The 23,711-nt window shown below is 51.4% G+C and overlaps 1 protein-coding gene across 1 annotated transcript in view; it reads right to left on the reverse strand.

Annotated features, from left to right (window-relative positions):
• PDLIM4 (PDZ and LIM domain 4) overlaps positions 1-18,651 on the reverse strand; it is a 32,605-nt gene extending 13,954 nt beyond the window's left edge. The window contains exons 1-3 of the mRNA XM_042881673.1: positions 18,526-18,651; positions 8,372-8,523; positions 1,493-1,577 (exon numbers count right to left, since the gene is read on the reverse strand). Coding sequence (XP_042737607.1) covers positions 1,493-1,577; positions 8,372-8,523; positions 18,526-18,618 — 330 coding nt within the window. The 5' untranslated portion in view covers positions 18,619-18,651. The remainder of the gene's footprint in view (positions 1-1,492; positions 1,578-8,371; positions 8,524-18,525) is intronic.
• Positions 18,652-23,711: the final 5,060 nt, after the last annotated feature.

Here is a 23,711-nt window from a genome sequence, read left to right on the forward strand (position 1 = left end):
AGCCACTGATTGCTCCAGATTTAGACATTGTTTGTGTAGGGTTGGAGTCAGGGAAATCCATCCCTGCCCCCTCCATGACACTCTATGTAACTGTCTAATTTTTTTTAAAAAGATCCATATGTAGCATATATTAATAGTAGGAATCAAACCCAATCTGCATTAAATGTCAGAAATGTTGTATCTGGCAGTGGAACCGCTGCACATTTGTTCCTTATTTAACATTATTCATAGGGTTTTGGGCACATCAAAGTCTATTAAGAAGGCCTGTCAGAAAAGAGATTGCTGTAATGGATTAATGAAGCATGCACGGCCAGAACTCAACGCCAAGGCTCCAGCTGGTCCCCAAGCTGCAAGAGGGACAAGAGGGGTCCCTTCTGCAGGGACACGGCCACTGTGCTGCAGCTCAAGTGAATGCCCTCGTCCCCATCTGCTGTCCCTTGTCACCGCACAGGAAAGCAAGATTTTGGCAGATCAGTTGCAACGGCCACAGCATCAATGGGTGTGAATGCAAAGATCTTGGTGGCACGTGGAGGACCTGACCCCATCCTCCCCGCACTGAGCTCATTGTTGGGTAACTTCCAGTGCTGTCAGGTCAGTTCCTCACTCCTTGAAGGGAACAAGGCAATGCTACCCCCAGCAGCAGCATCACCTTAGCTGCTTTGATATTCACCCTGGAGCCTCAGAGTCCACTCAGGATCTTGGTTGCTACAACAAGCAGAAGAGCCAAGCCAGCAGCACCTGCTCCTGGAGGTTCTGCAAGCACTGGAGAAGGGCTTTTATGGAACAGCCTCCAACACAAACCACCTTCAGGCAGAGAAGAACCATATCTGAGAACAATGGCTGCGGCCACTGCAGGATTTCATCCCATGCCGCACACTCAGCTAGCTGGGATGCTGAACAGGAGCAGAAAGACAGCTTTCCTTTGCCTTTTGAGGAGAGCCAGAGTCACCTGTGAATTTGCTAAGGACCTGCTGGGCAGGACATGGGTGCAGGACGAGATCAGTTCAGCCCATCACCTTCTGACTACCGCAGGCAGCAGTGCCATCACCGTGCAGACACAGGGCCAGGACACGCAGGGTGCACAGGAAGGTTGAGAGAAAGAGCTGAGGACAGAGGGGAGAACAGCTGAAAGACAGAAAAAGGAGGAGAAAGGAGTGAGACAGGAAGAGCGGGGACCATGAGGCAAACCCACACAACCACCCTTTAAGCAGATCATCACCACAGGGTTAGGCGGACATGGTGAACTGAGGGAAGAGGAGCAGGAGGCAGGTGCAGCAGGAAGCAGTGTGGGAGGGCATTGCAAGCTGGGGACCACGAGCTCCATCCCTGAGCCCCAGCCTTGCTGCTCCAGGCAGGCACCAGTTCCTCTCCTGCCCTGCTTTCTGCCCCATCCCCACACTGCCATTTCTACCCACAAACCCAGGAGAACACTTCCCCAGACCCAGATCTGCTGCCCAGCACACCCAGCACAGCCATCCTGATGCTCCCTTACCTGCGGCTCAGGCTCGATGTTGATGCGGTAAGCTTGTGCCTTCCCATCCTCCAGTATGGGTGGTGACCAGCTCCTCCCCTCAGTTCTGTAACGGGAAATCAGGTACATTCAGCTTAGATTTAAAAAGCAACATGGCAGAAGCAATATACAGAAACAGTAGGAACAACGGCTGCTTTCCAGTGAGAAGGCATGTAGAGGATGAGCCATCTCATGCCTTTCAATGCAGCTGCTGCAGAAAGCCCTGAAATCCAGTTTTTATTCACCTGCATCCCTCCAGCACTGCCACACCAGGCAGCACACAATTCAGAGGTCTGTGCTGCTCAGGAACCAAATAGGAAGCAGATAACATTGGTTCTGCAAAGACATCACCATACAACTGCCCATACGTTGTTGTCAGAACAGACAAAGCCTGCTGCATTGCTTCTCATCCCCACCAGGGATAAGGAGCGATATGAGAAATGCAGCACACAGTGCACATCATCATGCTTAACTTCACTGCCTGCATGCACACCTTAATGGAAGTGTTCTTGCTCTAGGAGGCACCAACCACTCATTGCTGCAGCCCAGTGCCCTTGCTTGGACTCTGGCCTCTGACATGTGCTGTGCTCAGTTTGGGTTTAATTATCTGCAGAGTCCAAGTGTGAAAAAGAAAGAGCATAGTTTTAACCCAGGAACCCGTGATGAGGAGTGTTGGGCTCAGTATCTCCCACTGAAACCCACCTGCAGGCAGCCCTGCTTTACACACACCACCACGCACCCCACAAACTCAGAGCCTGACCCAAAACCCAAAAAAGCAGAGACTGCCACAGCCCTTCATGCACAGTGGGATGCTGTCCTGAGGTCTGAGGCTTTTTTGCTCCAAATCACCACCCTGTCTCACCATCACTGCTTTTCTCAACAGGAAGGAGGTTGATCTTTTTTCCTACATAGATGTCTCGTTCTGATAAGCTCTCTCTACCACAATTACTTGATTCTAGGCTCAGACCTTTCTGCCTAAATTGGTCTCCCAGACTGCTGTTTGCTGGGACAGAGGAAGCTGACCTTCCTGGGAACGGCAGCATTCCCAGCATTCACCATCATCTGCTGCTGCATGTATTGCTTCCACATTCAGAACCAGAATACTGCATTCAGAATCTCATCTGGAGGCCCGGAACAATGAAGGCTCCTGATTGCATTGGCAGAGACCTCATTACAGTTTCTGTGCTTTCCCCCCACGCTCTGCATCAGCCCCATGCTGGCTCACACCATTGCTGAGGAGCAGGCGGTTATGGCTCTCCTGTTTGCACTGCTCTGCAGCCCACATGTCAAATACAGCTCATATAAAAACAAATCCCCACAGATTTTGATTCGCCAGTAAATAAGTGCGATCCACAAAGCCATCCTGCTTGCAGTAGACAGGAGCGATAAGCAGCAGCACATCCTCTGTGCAAGCACTGCCAGGCTGCAGCCCCCCACACACTGACCCCATCTCGGAGTGCAGCTAAATGTGCATCTCCCAGAGCTGTGGGTCTGCACACTTAGTGACAGAGGCGCTCAGAGTGCAGGCACCCAGGTAGAAGCCTGATCATAGTTGGTGCTTTTAATGATGAAACTCGAAAGTTTTGCCATCACTCCCCTGGAGCAACCAGAAGTTTCCCCACATCCACAAGATGCAACCTCACCAGCCCCCAGCAATGGCCGGAACAAACCCAGACTGACCTCAGCAGCAGCTTCCAGTTGAGCTGCTCTGAAATTAAACCGATACAGCACAGCTTTGGTTTTATCCAACATCTTCAGAGACTTCCTGCCAAGCAGAAGGGATCAAGGGAGCAACCAGACCTACCCAAGAGACACCAAGGTCTACTGAAGTATCGGGGGCATTCCTGCTCAGAGACTTTCCCTCTCCCAGGGGAACAGGAATGAACCCAAAGCAGCATCCCCAGCAGCAGGAGACCCACTGGGGCTTTGGGCTCAGCAGGGCCACCCCAAGGCACTCACTCTGTGCTGCTCGGGCACAACAGAGGCCAATCACACTCTGCAACACAACGGCTGAGAGCTCAGACATCACAATTACATGTTTCAAGCTGTTTAATTCACGGGAAAAGTGTTTTCAGATACATTGCAGGGGATTAAAGTCAGCTATGTGGAAATCATTACTCTGCATTAACAACGCTCTGCTCTATTCTGACGGCTGCTCGGACAATCCTAAGGAAAATAAACTGACCCGGGCCCTTCAACACAAGGCTGCGTGAGAAACAGGCTCATTAACAAGACAAACCTAAAACAAATAAAGCAAGCTGCAGACACCTTTTACCCCACAATTTGTTTTCTAAAAAGACTCTGTATCACTTTCAAAGAATCACTCACATACACTCACACATTTTCACCACAATGTTTTTGCACCTGGTAACAATCTGCCATTCCTGCTCTCTGCACTGACAGAGCCATTCTCACACTGTAAGAATCCCCACATCCCCCTCCTGCAGCCCTTTCCATGCTCACATGCAGCGCTCAGCAGTGCAGCCCAGGATGTGCCACCACCTCCCCCTGTGACCACATCCACTCAGTGCCTCCGTAGGGCAGCAGCTTCGGGTTCTGCCCATCTCCCACCATTAAGGTCTCAGCTGCAGAGGTGACTCCTGCTGCTCACAAGGCCATTGCCCTGCTGGGAGGGGATGCTCACGATGCTCACCATGGGGCTGCAGGGTGCAGGATCAGCCCCTACCACACCAGCACCTCACAAAGGGCACAGCTGTGGGGCTGCTGCCTTCTCTCCCCAGGCACCAGGCACTGCAACACTGTTGGTTTTCCCGTCTGCTCGTCCTCACATGGCTCCAGAGGGGAAGCTGTGATTCACTTTTTCAGTTGTTCTCAAGTTTCCAGGAGCGGCACATCATGCACTGTAACATTTCCATCTCCCAGCAGCGTGGCTCAGGCCAATGGAGCATCCAGAAAGATGTGTGCAGAGACAAGGGGACTCCAGCAAGTCAGTGACGTGTGGGTCCAGGCAGATCCCATCGCTGGGCTTCCTCCTCCAGGGAGGCACCTTCCTGAGAACCCCCCACCCTGGGACAAACAGGAGTGAGCAGAGCCCATGCTGCAGCCTCACGTGGGTTTCAGCAAAGCACAGCTCCAGCTGAGCTCTGTAGCTGCTTTCACTTGAAGCATAACCCCATCTGAAGAAATAAGTCTTCTCAAATAACCAGGGCTGCACCAGAACCACAAGAGACACTGATGTGTAAAGGAACAGGCGAGGTTTAGAAAAAATAAGAGCACTGCACAGCACTACGTGAGAAGAGGCTGAGCTGTGCTGTTGTGCCAGTTAGCTCAGGGCCAGAGCACACAGCACACACCAGCCCGAGGGCTGACAGCCTTCCAGGAGGAGGATAAGGTGGGTTAAGGGGAGAAAAATAATGTTAATAAGCAAAGAGAATTCAGGTACAATCTTTCAGCTTGCAATTATTCAGTTTTCACAGCTTCTCATTGCTGCTCAGCAGAGACACTGAATGCCCCCCCTGCCATCCTCCCAGCACTCAGTGCAGAGCCAGGCTGCTCTCAGCACTGCTTCCCATCACGCTGCCAGGAAATTGCACGTTTGCCTTTGGTCAGAAGCACTCTGTTTGTCTTCTTCTAGACTGAAAGCAGAGGCAGCTCCTGCCATGCCACCAGGCAGGAGAGCCAAACCCAGTGTAAGGTCTCTAATGACAGACTGTGCTAAGGAAGAGGCCCACGTCCATTTGCAGTTCACCCACGCTGTCACACCTCACTGGTGCCAGCCCCTATCCCGACACAAAACCCATTCCAGCTGGTTCCTCCCAAGCACAGGGAGCAAACAGTCTGTGCTGCACAGGAAAGCTCTACACCCCAGAGGTTTATCCTGCACACAAACTACCACTCATCCTGGTTCTTTATTTGCTTACCCATCAGTGTGACTGAGAATCTTTGTCAAGTGACCCTGATAAACGATAATCAGCATCTCTCTCTGCATCTCCATCATAAGGCTCTATGCACACAGAGCCCAGGTGGATCAGGCTGCTGTCGGGACACCCAGATCTGTGTGCCTGCCCCAATGGATGGCAAACAACCCTTCCTGTTTTTTTGCCCATATGGTTTTCACCCGTTCTGACTTCCCTACTTTCAGTCAAAGGCAATTCACTGAATGCAATCTGAAAACTAAACCAACCCTGTTGCATGTCACAGGGACATCAATGTCAGAGCTTCCCATCAGGAGGAATTACAGAAAGCTCTCTGGGCCCTGCAAGGCAGCTGCTCTCTAAAGAACCCCAAAGCTGAACAACAATAAGGCCCTGTGATGGCCTTGCTGCTGAGCTAAGCTACCCCACACACAGACCCCTCCATGGGCCCCTGCTGCTCTCTGCATCCATCCAGGGGATTTAAATCTGCATTTACACACACAGAATCACAAAGGTTGGAAAAGACCTCTCAGATATGATTCTATGATACAGCCAGCTTCCTCTGAGGAGCAAACATTGCTGCCAGCAAGCCCTGGGCTGCAGAGCACCAAAATGGGAAATGGCTCTGAAGAACAAATCACCTCCTTTATAGGATATGGGTGAACAGCAGGACTGCACAATGCTCGCGCAGGGCAACTGCTGCCACTCCTGAACCACTGTGCCGTCAGCACAGTATGCTGAAGTAAAATAAAAGCATCATCTCTTTGTCCTAACATGTCAGCAGGGATAAAGGTCAGAAACCCCTGAATTACCTTGCCTCAACACAGCAGCTTCCATCAGGCTCCTACAGCGGGATGCACAACAGCTTCAGCTCAGAGTTTAATGCCCACAGTTCAGTGGCTAACTTCCAATGCTTGTCCCTGACTCCCTCAGTCCCCACCAGGTGGGGGACCATCCTCCTGTCCTGTTCTATAGCCATGAATTGGGGGCAGCCATACAGCCTTCAGCTTACAGATTAAAAAAAAAAAAAAATCAGTTGAAAAATCTGATGATTTCATCAAGGCTCTTGAGTCACATCTGGCAGAGCCCCGTTCCAGGCATGACAAAGTTTCCACCTCCAGCAGGCACACTGCAGAGCAATCAGAGCTTTGCTGGGCACAAAGTGAGCGATGGCCACTGGCACGGCCCCACATCTGGCTGGGCAGATGGAAAGAAGTCTTCAAGCTGCTGTGATGACAATGTTCCCTTTCACTATTCAGCTAAGTTTTATCTTCTGCATATAAACATGGACATATAAGTACTGAATGAGTTCAGCATTGCAGGATGACACTGCACACACAGACACATTTACAGATTGTCAATGTTCAGGGCAAAAAATACCTGCAACTCCATCTCCCTCAACAAAAGATTGTCCCCCTCTGCTCTGCACTCGTGAGGCCCCATCTGCAGTACTGTGTCCAGGCTGGGACCCCCAGTACAGGAGGGATGTGGGGCTGTTGAAGTAGGACCAGAAGAGGGGCACGAGGATGGCCAGAGGGCTGAGCATCCTATGAATTAAGTTGGAGGGCATCAGGTCTGTTCAGCTTGGAGAAGAGAAGGCTCCAGGGAGACCTCAATGCAGCCTTCCAGTACTTGAAGGGAGCTTACAAGCAGGAGGGGAACAGACTTTTTTTTACACGGTCTGATATGGGGGGAATGGCTTTAAATTAAAGGAGGAGAGACGACTGTTACACATTAGGAAGAAATTTTTTCCCAGAGGCTGTGACGCACCAACCCAGGCTGCCCAGAGAGGCTGCAGTGCCCCATCCCAGGAGGCACTGAAGGCCACGTGGGTGACATTTTAGGCAGCCTGATCTAGAGGTTGGCAACCTTTCCCATGGCAGGGGTTGGAATGAGATGAGCTTTAAGGTCCCTCCCAGTCTAAGCCACTCTAAGTTTCTATGAGCAAAGACATACCAATTGATGCTAAAAAGGGGCCGAGAAACAGGACTTGGTAGCAGCCTCCTGAAAATTGCTCCTGGTGAAAGCCAGAGAAGTCCCACCTGCATGAAGGGTCCTTTCTTTTCTCCTCCTCCCCCTTTCTTTCCCAAAGTTGCAGCCATGTAACCACTACAGCATGGCTGGGCTCAGTGGCCCTGCAGCAGTCAGGCTTTGTAAGTGCCTCTGCCCCTTGAACCCCCAGGAACAAAACCAGGTTTGTGCTTCACAGCAGTGCTCCTCACACAGCAAGCAGGGTGGCTGCACCACGCTCTGGGACCCAGCTACCAGTCAGAAGCCACATATTTCCTAAGAGATGCATAAACACTCAGTGACAGCTTCTTCATAGCAGGAAATGCCTTTTTAATCTGAAGTGGATAATTATGACAAATTTATTTAAATCTGCTAAGAGATAGCAGCCATTTAGGAGCCTTATAAGGAACAGATCATTTGTGACTTGCATCAAAAGCCTTTAGCTAAAAGACTAACTTCAACAGAAAGCAAAGAAACCAAAACAAACCTTCATTTTGCTTTGAAATATTAAGAAACAAAAATGCCACGTGTAGCTGGCAGCACCTCCAGACACATTCATGGAAGAGACATTTAGGAAAACAATGGGTAGGAGCCAACAGAATATGGGAGGCTTCTCCCAAATGGGGTTTTGGCCCCAGTGCTTCTTCTGCTCAGGTCTCCTCCTACATAGGAGGTTTGCAGGGTCTGACCCTGCTCAGCCCCTGGGACCCTTGAGAGGTGCTGAGGGAGAATCCAGACCCACTCATTTAATCGGTGCTCCTTCAAAAACAGCTTTTGCCTCAGTGTGTCTAAAACCACAGAACAGCTGCACCAGGATGCATCCAGAACCAAACCCCACGGCACGCCTGCTCTGGGGTTGGCTGCAAGCCTTCTGCAGAAGGATCAACCAAAACGGACACAAGAGCACAAAGAGCAAAAAGAGCAAAGCACCACTGCAATACACTGCTGAGGACACAGCACAGCAGGCCGTCCCCACCTGCTCACAGACAGCAGCAGCTGCTCCACGCATGCCTTGATCTTGTTCTGTGCCTCCAGGTGCGTCATGGCTTCCGTGCTCTCCCCATTAATGGCCAGAATGATGTCTCCAGGGCACAGGTTGGCCAGGGCTGCTTTACTTCCAGGGTTAATCTAGGTGAGAAGAGATAGAAGATGCATTTAAAAGAATGCTCAATTTAAAGAAATTAATGTTTATTGGAGTAACAGCTCCCTCAGTGTGCTCATCTCTGGAGAAGACCCGTGTGTTCTGCTAAGCCAACAGCACTTGGGTTCCACCTGGGCTCACACCAACATCTCTGGGGTTCATGCCACACAGAGATGCCATCAGGTGCCAGCTCTCAGCCCACAGGGCTCCATCAGCCCCAGCACGTGCCCAGGTCCCCTTCAAACACCACAATGCCCTCCTTCAACACAGCATCACAGAATAGCCTGAGTTGGAAGGCACCCATAAGGACCATCAAGTCCAACTCCTTCAGCCCGCAGGCCTTAAAACAAGCTCTGGGAATCAGTCCCTAGAAGCACATAAAAACTCTGGAAAAAGATGTAATTTAAGGGTGAGAGCAGTCACCCTAATTGCTTCCTGCAGGGACGTTGCGTTTCACATCAGTTTTTCCTGACCGTTGTTCAAGGATCCGTCACTCTGTAGCTCTGCACAGAATGTCCCACAGCCCATCCATCCCCACAGCCCATCCTGACTGTTTGTGTAGGAACATCAAAACCTTACAGAGCTTCCAACTCCCTTCCCAAGGTACCACTGACACGGCTGGGTACCGCCTGTGCTCAGACACAGGGCCAATCCCACAGCCTACAGAAAAACCTTGAGAAGTTACCCTTTCCTTTACATCAACCCAATTATTACACTTTTAACTCTCGGGATAAAACAAAACAGTGCAACACACAGACAGGACAGGTAAGCATGTCTGCAAGTGCATCGCCACAGCGTTTGTGCCCTGAACCTGGAGGTGCACGGGGAGCTCTGAACGCTCCGTGCAGCTGAGCAGAGCTGATGCCATGCTGAGCCTTTTGTCGTGCTGTCGGCGCAGATCAGCGCTCACCCTTTGCTCTTCAATAGTTCCTCCAAACAAACCTGCCCAGCCACCTCCTGGCTGCCTCTGACTCAGCCCAGAGCAAACAAAGGGAGGCATTTCTCACCGCAGAGCATATCGGCTGCAGAGTTGTGACATGGGGCATTTTAATCCCGGAGAGATTAATTGTTTTTGTTGGTCGTGTCCCCCCCCCCCCCCCCCCGGGAATTCATTTATCCTTTTGTTTTTCTTTGAACCCACATTAGAAACAATGGCATTCCCCAGCACCAGGCTCCTTCCACAGCCTGAGAAGCTGCCAGCCCTGCCCTGTGCCAGGCAGGAGCCCGTGGAGCACCTCCAAGCACACACCTCTGCAGAACAACGTGCTGCCACATGCATCCCCTGGTGTCGGCCACCCAGCCCTGTGCTGACAGCCCGACCCAACGCCACCACATCTTGTTCTCATCTGCTCCTCGTGTCTGATGCATTTCTCCCTTTACACTGATCTTAACCAGACCATACCTTCCTTGGAGAAAAGCTGCTCATAGATGGGGCTCTTTGCTGTTTCCTATTTTCGGTTTCTGGATTATTTCAGATTATTTTGGCAGCATCTTCATGTTAGCATTTTATGCTATCCATGGAGATGACTGAGGGCTGGAAACAGAGCAGAGCTCCAAGAGCACATTAGTTTGAGATACAGCATCAGGGTCATAGTCTGGGAACCAGCACAGGAACACGTGGCAGGTCCAGAGCTCACATCTGCCAGTGATGAATGCTTGAGATGCTCCAAGCCAAGTTCTCCCAACTGCAGCTGTGTGACACCATCAGCACCAAAAGGTGCCAGAGCAAAGCAAACCAGGCTGTGCCACTGTGTCGTTCTGAGGGCAGGACCAGGCTGTGGTACAGCCCTACCTGCTCTATGTGGAGCCACACAGCCTCCTGCAAGACATGAAGACAAGGGCACAGCATTAAGTGTAATAAGCTTTGTTGTAGCACATTTGCAGTCCAGCCTCCAGCTTACCGCATGGAAATGCGCAAGTAAATGGGAAGGAGCAGAGGGACATGGGTCAGCTCAAACCTGAATGCTCTGAGGACTTCAGAAGCCACATTTCCTCCCCAAAAACAGCTGCCACCACACCAGCACTGAGTATCCACCTCCACAAACAGGGAAGCCTTGACCCTCACGCTCTACGGCTGCAGCTCTGTTAGGGTGCAGCCATGCACTTCACATGGACGCCACATCAGCTGGGCACTGAAATCCTGGGGCAGCAGGGGGGACAGCAGGGAGCTGCTAACATAGACATCCACCCATCCATGCCTCTGTTGAGAGGGCTTTGCTGCGCCGCAAGCAGCGTGCATGATGTGAACGAAGCACCAATTTCAGAGTAACTGGATACATCACGGTTACAAACGCTGCAAAACCAATCTGCTCCGAGTCACTGGGGCTGTGTGCTCTCCAGAGGGGCCTCTGTCAGAGGAGCTGATTCTTGAGAATAGGACGTGTTTATGAAAACCAGCAACAAGGCTTGTTTGGGAGGTGCCCAGCGGTGCCAGGAAGGAGCTGCTGTGGAGTTCCCCCCCCATCACAGCCTCTTGCACACACAGCCTTGCAGCTCCATCCACATGCAGCCTCCCCCCCCCCTCCCCCCCGTGCCCCTTAGCACACACGCAACGTGTGGCACTCCCTGAGCTCCAGAGCCAAGACCTGGCAGGAGAGAACAACCTTCTGCATTTAACCCCTCTGCAGGAGTAAGGGATTGCTTCTTTGTTTCCCTCTCACAGCGTGTATACGTGTAAGATATCAACACAAAACACCAGAGGAAACAGAACTAAAACAAGGGGAAGCAGATGCCCACACACCATCCTTCTACCTGTGCTCTGTCCCTGTGGCAGATATGGCTGCTGCACTGAGAGCACCAGCCCAGTGCCAGCACAGAGGGACTGGGGGGGGGACCACGAGCAGGGTAACAGCACCAGACCTATGCCAGAGCCCAGCACTGCTGCTCACTGAGGACATCGGTGTAACCACATCAAGGGCAATTCCATCCCAGCACTGCCCATGGGAAGTACCACCAGGCTATGCTGCAATAGGATCAACCCAGCAGCCATGGGGATGCTCTGGAGCAGGTCTGGGAAAAGCCCCAAGTCCAGCAGTGCCTCTCATCTGGCCGCTGGGGCCCCGCTGTGATTTACTGAGTGCTAGCATCTGACTTTGGGCCAAGGAAATAATGCACACTGAGGCAAGTGTTCCACTAAGCCAGCACAGCTCCCAGCACCAGCTATCTAGTTTGGTAAGCAGTATTATTTGCACTAAGAGTTGACTTTTGTAACACGCATAGCACGATTCCTTCAGTCCTGGAGCACAACCGCTGCAGGGCACCAGCCCCACACAAGCAGCCAGCACAGAGCCAACCCCCAGCAGGAACCCAGTGCTGCTCTGATGGCACTGCCACCACCCTGTTGGCAGCTAGGGACCGACCCAAGCACTGCAGTCCCACCCAGCAGCAGTTCTGCACAAGAGGGTCCAGAACCTGGTCAACATCACCAGCTGGAATAATGAATCATTATGGTTGGGAGAGACCATTAAGATCCATCTAACGCTTGTGCAAAAGCTTTACGGGTCACGTTAAAAAGTTACATTAGTAGATGAACATATTGAATACTACAGCAACAAAACAACTCATCCCATCAATTAACAAAATCACTTTCACAGCACTTAATGAGTTAAGATGCGCAGTCCCACGCAACCCTATGCAGACCACACTGTAACACACTACCTTGGATTTAAGATTGACAAGTCATGGGGAAATTTCTGCTCTGCAAGCATGATCAAAAGAGCCTGATTAAAGCCTTGGAGAGCCTCTCAAGGTAGTGTGACAAAGTTCTCAGCTTCTAAACAAAGCAGACTTGTGCTCACAGGAGGCACACAGTGCAGCCATGGCTGCTCTGACAGCAGCACTGTCTGAGCACAGGAAGAAGCGGGGTTTGGTGGCCATCTAACAGAGACAGAGCCCCCAAATCCTCTGAGCACTCTTCACAGGGATGTTCCTCAGTGTTCCAAAGCACTGTGCCTTGAGCCAACATACATTCCTCACTAATCCAGTTGCATTTTTATAATTGCTTAAATAGAAGCTGTGCAGCACCTAAGGCTTGTCCCGTTGGACTCAGCACCGCAGGAAAGCCCCAACTTCCCACACCATCTCCAGGAATTTCGGTTCTTTGGAGAATCCCATGGGCACACTGCAGAGTGAAACCCCAAGCTGCTTGCAGAACTGCCCTCAGAGTATGCTCAGCACACCCTGCCAGTGCCACCAAGCACAAGGCACTCAGCACAAGCAGCTCACACCCAGCTGGAGAGCAAACCTGAAATCCCAGCCTGGTGAAGGCAACATGCCATCAGCCCCATGCTGCTGCCACACCACCACCTTCCCCTGCTTTATCTGTGCATGGAGATATCCCACAAGGTTTGGCCTTTGTGCTGAAAGCCCTGTGTGTGCTGAGGGCTTCCAGGCAGCATTCTGTGCCTTACAGTGGGTGACAGCTCCCAGGGTCAGTATTTCAGCAGAATTATGTAAGGATTAATGGGTGAGAACATGAGCTGCAAGGTTTTGCTTCTCCAGTTGACAAGAAGGATGGAGCGAGGGAGGAGCTCCAAAGGCATCTTCGTGATGTTTGGAAAACTTATGAGTGGAAATACTCTCACACAGAGATTTTTTTTTAAATAGGGATCTGTTCTGTATGGTCAGAGAGGCTTACTTTCTGCAACCCCCCCCATGCATGGAGACATTCACATACACCGTGCTCCATGGCTCTGCCACTGCTCCAATGGCCCAACATATCCTCCTCTTGCTCGGGGCTGCATGCAAGCACTGACGTTGAAACCAAACGCCTCGGCCCTTATCTGCAGGGCTCACAGCACACGTGGCGCTCATGGCTGTGCACAAACCCATCACACTCACAGCTGGTGCCTCACTGCAGTCCCCACCCACAGCAAATCACAGTCTGCACCTCCTGTTAACAAGTTTGCTCTGGCTGCATTATCAGCCCCACACTCCAGCACCCGTGGACACAGGTGACTTAAAGCATATAGATAATTCACTGCGTGCTTGGGTATCAGAGCCAGGAGATGACACGGAGCTGTAAGAGGATTGTAAGAGGATGTGCATGCTCTAGGACTCATTGTGCCACCTGCAGACACCACCTGCACTTCCCCCAAACAAGAAGAGTGAATTGCAACTGTGTTAATGCCACATAGCCCACAGTGACACACTTGCAGTAAAGGACTGATGTCCCTCCAGCAGGAACACCTACACAAGTGGCCCCTCAGTTCCTAAAGGGAAGGAGATGGGGCGAGGAGAAATGGTTTCAGGCTGAAAAAGGGGAGATTTAGATTGGTTATAAGGAAGAAGTTGCTTATGCTAAAGGTGGAGAGGCACAGGTCAGGCTGGGAAGCTCTGAGCACTGAGCTGTGGTGCCCCTGCCCACTGCAGGGAGTGGGACCAGGTGGCCTTCAGAGCTCTATCCCAACCCAATCCAAGCTATGATTCTATGTTTAACCAACACTTACTGTGCTATAGAGCAACACAAAGTTTAAGACCAAACCAAACACCCCAGGTATTTCCCTTGCACGCTGCCCACACCAACAGCAGCACTCCAATACCTCACTTCATTCTACTTTATCCTTGCATCAAGCAGGTTACACCCATGCACTTCTCCAAGCAGCTCTGCCTACCTGTTCCAACAGGCAATCTTTCAATCTCTGAAATGAAGGTGATGTCAATATTCTAACAAGAGCCAAAAGAACCCTTTCTGCTTTGTTCGACCCAGTGGAGGCCTGAAGCACTCTCAGGGGTGTGCCGCATTTGTTTTGCTGCACCCGCACCAAGGTCAGCCTGGGTATGAATAGACCTCTGTGAATCATTCTTTCCGCCTGGTTTCCCACTTGGGATTATCAGCGTGCTTGATTAGGGTAATTAGCAGTAGCTTTCCTTCCAACATGCAATACTGCTGCTGTCTCCTGCACCAGCTCTTACTCTGCTTCCATTTATTAAGTGAAGCCTCCATGTCTCAGTACCTTCAGCAGCAAACATCTCTGCAATGCTTCTGTGAGCGCTCATCTTCAGTTCACGTTCAGTGCTGAGTACCAGAATGGCACAGATGTTCCACTGAGCCCCTTACAGCCATCACTGCGAGACCAACCACGGTGAAAGAACAAGCAAAATGAATTCCTTCCATTTAAAAACATTGTTCCCATTTGAACCACCTTGGAACAAACACAAACCTGCAACAGTGACACAGCTCTTTCATACAGACAGGAAAGCTGAAGGGCAGCAGAAGCCAGAGGTGTTCCTTGCTTTAGGCTCGACCAGAGCCATTATTTCAAAGCACACAGCAAAGTGTGTCATTTCCACTTAACAAACAATCCAATACACAGCATTTGCATAGAAAGCTAAGAAATAGCTTTATGGCCTAGCAGCTGAACAAAGGGAAAGCCACATGCCCTTCGCTGGCATTTCCAGCTGCATCCCTGTAGCCAACAGGTGGGCACCTATGGGGTTATCAGCCCCACTCTGCCATCCCAGCCTGCAGAACACCCACCCCATAAGTCACAGCATTCAGTGGGCAGGAGCACAGCAAGGGGGGAGCAAACACAGCACCCCTCATAGGAATTCCTCCACAGACAGAACCCCTCCTCGAGTTCCCCAGCCTGCAACAGAACTATTTGCTCAAACAGAAAAGTTCCTTACACTGAAAAGCCAACCCGAACTTGACAAACAATGCCCAGATAATGGATTGCAGACCCATTATTTCTTGCTCTCCTCGTGTTACGGTTCCACACCCATAGCTGAAAATGCATGCTCTGCTACTCTCCTGGAGGCCAGCATGTATACCGATGCTGGGGGCAGTGGATAAAAGAACGACTGTGTCCTTTTCTTAAATGCCATTAAATAGCCTTTTAGTTTAAGAAAAATACATTTACTAACACTGGATTCAGTCCATTTGTCAATACCTGCCAAGCTGCTATGACAAACAGCAGCAGCACTTGGCATTGGCAGAGCTGGGCAGGAGGCAATGCCAGCTGCTGCAGGAACTCCACGGGCAAGTTCAGGCCATTAAATACATTCTAGTTACACTAATGACTGATTATCTTCTGAAGGGGCAGACCAGCTGCGATCCCACACAGACCCACAGCAGTGACTGATGTGGTTATGGGCACAGCACTGTGTCAGTTGTTCCACATACCTGCATGGAGCTGCAGCAGCCCCAGCACAGCCCTGTTGTCACCCCCCTCAGCCAAGGAACAGCAGCTGACAGCTACCAGAAAATGAACCCAGCTCCAAACCCACTTTCTACTGAGTCATTAAACAGACTCTAAGCAGACGCTCTGGGTCACTTCCCTTCCCCTATAAATATCCCTAGAAGGAGGAACCTTTAATTACACAATGCACTACGCCCAGCTCCAACTTTCTGTAACCATAGCACAAAGCAAAGCAGGGCTCCCCCTAGGCCCACCCATCAGCATTTGCATTTCCTTATCTCTAAGGCTGGAGAACTTCGTGCTCCAGCTCAAGCCCTCGAGCTCAGCATCAGCTGTTCTCGATGCAATCCCCATTTATCATTAGCAAAGCACAGTGGGAAGAGAATTGCTTTCAAATAGATCATGGATCAATTTAATGAGCTCCTTGGGAACAGCTGCAAGTGATGGACTCGCCACCACCAGCTGCACCTGTGCAACTGTGGCCACATAGGGAGCTCATGGGTAAAGCAAGCCCTGGTAACTCATTCAAGCCCCATTTCAAACCAGTGTTGTACAACATCATTGTTTTCCACACTGCCAAAGCTATGTTTTCTCCATGTTCATCCTCTGCAGGTACTGCCCAAGGCTTGGCTTTGAGCACCCGCTGCTCCAACAGCTCCCCTCACAGCATCACTTCTTTATCTCTTTCCCACCCCCCCCCCCCCCAGCCCCACTTTGGGGTTGGTCTCCACTGATTTAATATCTCTGCCATCAGAGCAATGGCACTCAGCTAGGTTTTGGAAGAGCTCTCCAGGAAGGCAGCAGCATGAGCTCCAAACAACACAGGGCTACTGGGGCTGAAGACAAATCATTTCCTTCAGCAGTCTAGCAAAGACCAGAGAAACCAACCTACGAGCAACCAAGACTTTTTTTCCACCACCCTCCACCACCCACCATCCCTACACAGGGAATTCACATTTCACAACAAGTAGGAGTAGGATTAGAAAGAGGCAGACAGCTTTGGCACCGAGACCTGTCTGAAAGCCACCCACAGCCATCTCAAATCCCAAAACACAGCCACTGAGCTCCCACTGTAACCAGCAGCACGCAGCCATGCACCCAGCACCCCACTCTGCTCCCCACGCAGCAGGCAGGCAGACGATGCTCACAGCAGCATGCAGGAGCCCCACGGTCTGCTCCCTCCTCCCACCATGGCTTCTGCCTTTTACAGTCTCTGTTTGTAATTTAATGACGTTTTAATACAAAATAAATAAGAGAGCACTTGGAAGGAGGCGAAAGCCAGCCAAGAGCCTCAACAATGGGCTGCGGGGAGAGGATCCCTCCCACACTTCTGTCTGCAGCCCTGCAGATCTCCTCTTACCCCAGGTGGGGGGGGGGGACTAGGGGCCACGGACTCAGTTTGGCCCAACAGAGGGACCTAAATGCTGCTCAAGCAATTAGTTTAATTATCTCATTACGATTCTGAGATGGAAGGAGCATGGCAGCACACCTGCTCTGTGCACAGCTCTCAGAGGCCCCCCAGCCCCGGCCATTGCTACCACTGCAGAGGGAACCCAGCAGTTCCTCCTTCATTGCACCCTTTTTGGGTGTTATTTCCCAAGCCAGCAAGGGCTCTTTATGGTAGGAGCAGAGCCCAGGATGGGAACTGCAGTATGCCCAATGCCCATCATCATGCCGTGCACCATCACAGGAGCATCGCCTCCCACCCAGCCAGGACAGCACCAGGAGCTGGATGAGAGGGAGGAGAGCCTGATCCACGACCTGAGCACCACCCTGCAACACCCTCTTCTGCTCAGAGGAGGACCTGTCCCAATAAATGCTGTTCTCACACCTCCAGGTCCCACATCCCAGCTGCGCACTGCCTCACTGTGCAGAAGCAGACTTTGTTTTCTCTTGTTGAACATTAAGCCAAACTTTTTCAAAGCAACAGCAAAGCAGCTCCCACCTCTGCCTTAAGATGTTCTATTGCACAGCAGAAACACTCGCGCAGACACCCACAGGCAGCTGTGAAGTTCAGTATTACTCTGCACAGCTGGGGGGGAGGGAAAAGGGAAAGAGAGTTTTCCTTTCACCTCCTCTTTATTTGCCCTCTCCGAGCTCCCCCACATCCATCCTTCACCCCATGAGGGGCACCAGAACAAAAGCAGTCACTGGGAGCTACGCGAGAGGCGCATCTGAGCTCCAACACAAACCAGCAGATTTTAAGAGGCGCTTTCTTCCCTAATTCATTCTTTATAGCACAGGGTAAATGTTTTCCATTTTCTGTCATGGCTTTGGCGGGCGAAGAAAGAGATGGCAAACAGCTTTTATGTGTTAGGACAACAGTTTTACGATCCAGCTGTTCCCAGAGCCTCTCAATGCTCTCAGTGTTTACCGAGCCCACGGATACCCCCAAACCCAGAGGAAGGGCTGAGCAGCGTTGGGCACTGCTCCCATTGCAATGTAGGCATGGAGCACGGGAACAACCCCACCGTGCGCGGGGCTCAGCTCGCTCTCTCTACACACAGAGCCCACTGTGCGCTCACCGAGATGCTTTTAAGAAGTTTCCAGAACGCATCTTCGGGCTGTCATGCAGCACTACGAGTACACTTCGTCCAACCACCAGTCCCACATGGGTCCCATAGACCCCGTAGCCACGCACAGGACTCCGCCCCAACCCCACCGGTGCCCCCCCCCAGATCCCACAGACCCGCTTTTGGGAACGAACCCGTGCGCCTTGCCAACTTTAAACCTAAATCTCAGGAACTAAAGACTACAAAAGGGGCCGAGCAGCATCTGCACCGGAGCCGAACGCTGACCCGGGAGGGAGGGAGGGATGGATGAATGAACGCAGCCCCCCGCCCCGCTCACCCTGGAGATGGTCAGCGGCGTGCTGAAGTCCTTACCGCCCACCAGGCGGAAGCCCCACGGCGAGGGGCCGCGCAGGGCCACCGAGTGCGGCATAGCGGGGTCGGGGCTCCGTGCCCAGCGCTGCGCTCCGCTCCCGCCCGCCGCCGTCGCATCCACTTAAAGCGGCTCCGAGGCCCCGAGGCCGGCCCTGCAGTGGGGCGGGCCGGGGGGGCGGGCCCGGGCGGCGGGGCGGGGGGGTGCGGGGCCGGGTGGGGACCGGCGGGGAGCGGGGAAGCTGGGGAGCGCGTCCCGTCGGGGGAGGTTGGGACCCGTCCGCGTGTTGGGCGACCCTGCGGGGTCCCCGTGCTGTGCTACAAAGCTGGTGGCACCCCGATAGGTGAGCGGAGCTCCTTGTCCCCGCCGGGAAAGGAGTCTGGGGTGGGGGCTCCCAGCTTCCGGTGGCACCCAGCATCTCTGGGGAAGCACCAAACATCCCCGGGGGTTTGCAGGCGCTCAGTTTGGTTTCGCTTTGATTTTGGGGGTGTTTGGATGATTGATGTGGTCAAAGCAAAACTGAACAAAGTGACCGAAACCAATCGTGTGGCCACAGCCAATGCAAATTTCTGCTGCTTCCCCAAGAGTGTGAGGCAGATGCTGTGATATTTTGGTGAAATAAGAGGCTTTACTGGTTGTTCATCACAACATGCGTGTTGAAGGAGAAGGTTGAAACTCCAAACAGAATGATGGACTGGGTTCAAGCAGCTTGGGAGATTGTGCCAACTCACTGTGGCTGTGCCCAGGAAGGGTCTTGGGCTGCCAGGGCAGTGTTGTGTCCCCTCAGCTGTACAGTGAGAAATGGGGCTGTTCCCCAATGCACTGCATCCCCCAAAATACATTGGGATGCCAGAAGGATGCTTGTGCCACAGAGATTTCTGGCTGGCACGGCATTTGGGAGCACAGCATCAGACAGGACAACAGTGGGTGACGTGGTGTTGGATAGGACACAGTTGGGTGGCGTGGTGTTGGGTGGCAGCCTAGAGGCAGAGTGGGCAAAGTTCTCACCTGGGCTCCATTGGAAGCAGAGTTGTGAGCAGGAACCTCATAATGCTGGAGCTTGGGAAACAGTGCTCTGCCTGGGCAGGGCTGGGCCGGAATCTCTGACTTCCAAACAGGGCTGAACAAAGGAGGCATTGTTAGAAAGGTCCAGTTTCATGAAGTGGCTTCATGTTGCCCGGTTTCTGTGACTTTGATTTATGTGCTATTCTCTGCAAAATGTTTTCGTGTGCATTTGCTTGTGCCACAGGAGGGTTTGTCTGAGGCTGCCGTGCCTGGGCTGTGCAGGATGCTTTGGCCAGGGCTGGGTGGGAGCTGCAGCCTCGTTCCTGATTTGGGGCAGATTGTGGCTGTTCTGAACCCCAAACACAGCAAGCCTTGTTTGTCTGGATGGGATCACACCTCCAGGAGAGCTGAGATGCAGCAGGAACAGCAGTGCTTCACCCATCCTTTATGTCCACACCAGGCTGCAGAGCTCCCTTTTGTCTGTGCAGCAGTGATGAATCATCCCTCATTCCTGGGTGATATCACCGCTCGCAGAGCTGCCCAGCCTGAGGTTTCCTTCTTGCATTAGAAAACCCTCCCAGCCGAGCACTGACACAGTGTGCAGTGTTGGAGGAGCAGCTCCCACCATCCTGCAGGGGAAAATTCCCTACTGCTGGCTGCTGGGAAGCAGGGATGGGGCTTTGGTCCCAGGGTGGTTTCTGAGTGCAGCCCGGCACTGCTGGGTTCTCAAAGTAATTTGTTGGCCCAGAAAACAGATGATGAAAACACTGAAATCCCCACTATTAAAGCATTCCTTTCAGAAATCCGGTGGGAAAGTTACTGACTTGGGGAGGTTTTCTCTTCGAGGCCTTTCACGTCCTCAGCCCAGGCTGCCCCTCACCTCACCTGACTGTTAACCCATGTGAAATGCGATGGAAATCGGCCACATCAGTTCAAACTTGCGGGTGTGCTCCTTCCAAATTAAATTGCATTCCAAAACACATTAAACTGAGCTGAAGGAGAGTCAGTTTTACTCTGAATAAAAGTATCTGCAGTTCAATTCCTCCCCCTGGAACCTGTCCATGTGGTGACCAGACCTCAGATCACCGTACAGCATCAGGAATTAATTCCTGACCCCTCGATCCCCAGGTTTTGGGAAGGAGGACATCAGAATCCCATCCTCACTGCCCCATTCCCCCCAGTTGCTCACACACCTCCTTGCTTTCTCTGACCAAAGCCAACACAATTCTGCAGCCTGAAAAGGGCCCAGTCCCACTCACATTGTGGTGATGAAAAGTGGACTCAGTGATTTCTATTACTTTTTTGTGTCTCTGATAACTCGATGACTTTTCAGCTGTATTTTTAGTCATTTCCAAAAATGAGCTGCTCTGCTGGAACAGAAACCACCAGGATCACCAGGAGGTGATACAGATCTCACTGTGGGAGCAAACCCTGGCCCTGAGCTGATAGCAGAATCTCCGGTGTGCTCCTTTTGCTGAGCATGAAACTCTCCAGCATGCTGTAACACAGACCATGCATTACTCAAAGGGAAAGTCAGACGTGATCATGAATTCAATCTCACCCCTCTGCTCACCCTACTTTTTTACCTCCCAGTGTTTTGCTCGGTGTTTGTTTCCAGTATTTTTCCACCCCGGAGCCTTATCACCTCTTTGTTTCTTTTTCCAGCGCTTCATTCAGGCTCTCCTTTGCCACCGGTGTCCCTCTGCTTCCTTCCTTTGTTATCACAGATCTGCAGATATCCAGCTTTGCGTTCCGTGTGCCACCCTCCAGCGTCCAGCAGAAGCCCCGTGTTTATCTGGAAGGCCCAATAATGACCCTCCCATAAGGCCTTTGAGCATCTGCCCACACAGAGGATGATTTTAAGGATCCCCACAGCCTGACAGCTCAAATTGCCTTCTTCTGGGCAAGGGCTGCACTCCTCGGGGTGCTGGCAAAAGGCTGAGGGCAGCCTACAGCCCTCTCTGTAGAGGGATGCTGGGCCTGGAGTATATAGACATAAGTTCCTTTGATATCTTTGCAATGATTTAAATGTTGATCTGTGGGTTATGAATGTATTCTTCCTCCTAGGCTGCATGTGGCTTAAGATGCTCAAGACGCTCAGCATTTCTTCTTTGCTCCTTGCAAGCACATCTGGTGCCTGCGGGTGGCTTCATGGCTGCTGCATGGCACCTTTCACACCCCTTACCCAGCATTATTGTCCTGCAGGATCTTCACATAGCTTTGGAACCCCCAGCAGTGCTGACCCCCTGTAGCACCTGCAGTTACATTTTCTATTTCTCCATTTCTACTTGGAAAACGTTTCACTGCACAACTGGGTGTACAACAAGAATGCATGCAGGAATACAACAAGAAAACCTGCAGCAGGGCATGCGCTGCGAACTGCACTTCACAGGATCATAGAATCATAGAATGGCCTGGGTTGAAAGGGACCGTAACGATCATCCAGTTTCAACCCCCCTTCTTTGTGCAGGGTCACCAACTGCTGGACCACTTGTCCACCTGCCACGCCAATTTACCCTTTGCAAAGGGCACCTTTGGGTGCTTGATGGGCGTCAGATGGTGCAAAAGTGTGTGCAAAGGGGCTGGGAGCCTGCAGGGTACTCCCACACAAATTGAGCTGCAGAGGGTGTGTGTGGAGAGTACTGCATCTCTGCAGGTGGGCAGCAAGCCCAAAGGCATCCTCCTGTTGTGTGCTGCAGAATGCAGCTCCCCACATTGCTCACTAAATGAGATGTGATGAAAAGTTCGTTTTAATGGGACATTCATCAAGCTCAGAAATGCTTCCTTCAGCTTTTTTTTGCCTGGAGGTTCCGGATGAATGATTTGTCTCAAAGAGCATCTGTTGCGCTTCTATCTGATGTAGCCAATGTAAAATTCCAAGCTCTTGTTAATGTTATCACCTGAGAATTAAAATACTTCTATCGTTAAGGTGGGGAAAGCATTTTTACAGCCCCTTTGTTTCAGCTTATGGTGTTAACCCCAGGCGTGGGATCTTCAGGTTTCTGTCTGTGCTGGAAATATTTTGAACTAATGGGCTCTGTGGTCTTTTCCAACCTTAACAATCCTATGATTCTACATACATGTTTCACAGGATGCAGTTTTTATTCCTTACAACCACCTGTATTTCACTTCTAAATGAAGGTGGGACTCTCATGCAGCTCCTTGGCTGCATGGGTTGGGAATGCTTATTGCAGGTTCTGACATGGGCTGCACCTCTCTCGTTTGGGATTGGAAGCAGTCCCTAAGGCAATGCTGACTGCATGCACTCAGTGCCTGCAGGAGGAAAGCTCCATGCAGAGCTGCATGGCTTGTGTGCAGCTGGGGTTGGATTCGCCCTCCCAGCAGTTGTTGTTTCTCAGAGTATAGCTTTTCATGCATTCATCACTTGTCCATGATGGTTTCATCTTAATTTCCATTTCCCCGGCCTAAATTAGCACCTTCTGGTGCCTTTCTGACCCTATGGGACCTTCTCTATGTTCGTGTGCAACAAGTTCCGTGGGGTTTCAGTTTATTTCTTTACTTAATAGTTAAAAACATCCAAAATATCCAAAAAACAACATCCTGCGAAAACATTTAATTTTGAAGCCCATTATTTGGATGAAGTCCAGGCAAATCTCAGCCCCATGGCAGATCCGGCGGCGGGTTTGAAGAGGGTTATTTAATTTATGGGCCTTGCAGAATCTCTCAGATCTGAGCTATTATTTCAGCTTTTGAAAGTTCCTTGGCCAGTGCCCAAGTGTTGGAAGCTGTCATTCGGAATTCTGGTTAATTCTTTCGTTTGTCCAAATCATTTATCTAAAAGTTTATCTCACAGATCGAGGCATCCCATGGTGAAAAACCAAGCTGTGATAGACATCGTCAAAGTGATGGAAGAAATGGAGTTGGCAGAATTCCTGCCTGGGAGCTGTGGGCAGGGTGGGCTGCAGATCTGTGGGGTTACTGCAAAGAAAAGAGCAAGAAGCTGTGCATGGCTGTGCATGGCTGTGCATGGCTGTACATGGCTGTACATGGATGTACATGGCTGTGCATGGCTGTACATGGCTGTGCATGGCTGTGCTTGGCTGTACATGGCTGTACATGGCTTTGCATGGCTGTGCTTGGCTGTACATGGCTGTACATGGCTGTGCATGGCTGTACATGGCTGTACA

Source organism: Lagopus leucura, unplaced genomic scaffold, assembly GCF_019238085.1.
Source record: "Lagopus leucura isolate 7727_CA_CO unplaced genomic scaffold, USGS_WTPT01 Super-Scaffold_100030, whole genome shotgun sequence".
NCBI classification, from domain to species: Eukaryota; Metazoa; Chordata; class Aves; order Galliformes; family Phasianidae; genus Lagopus; species Lagopus leucura.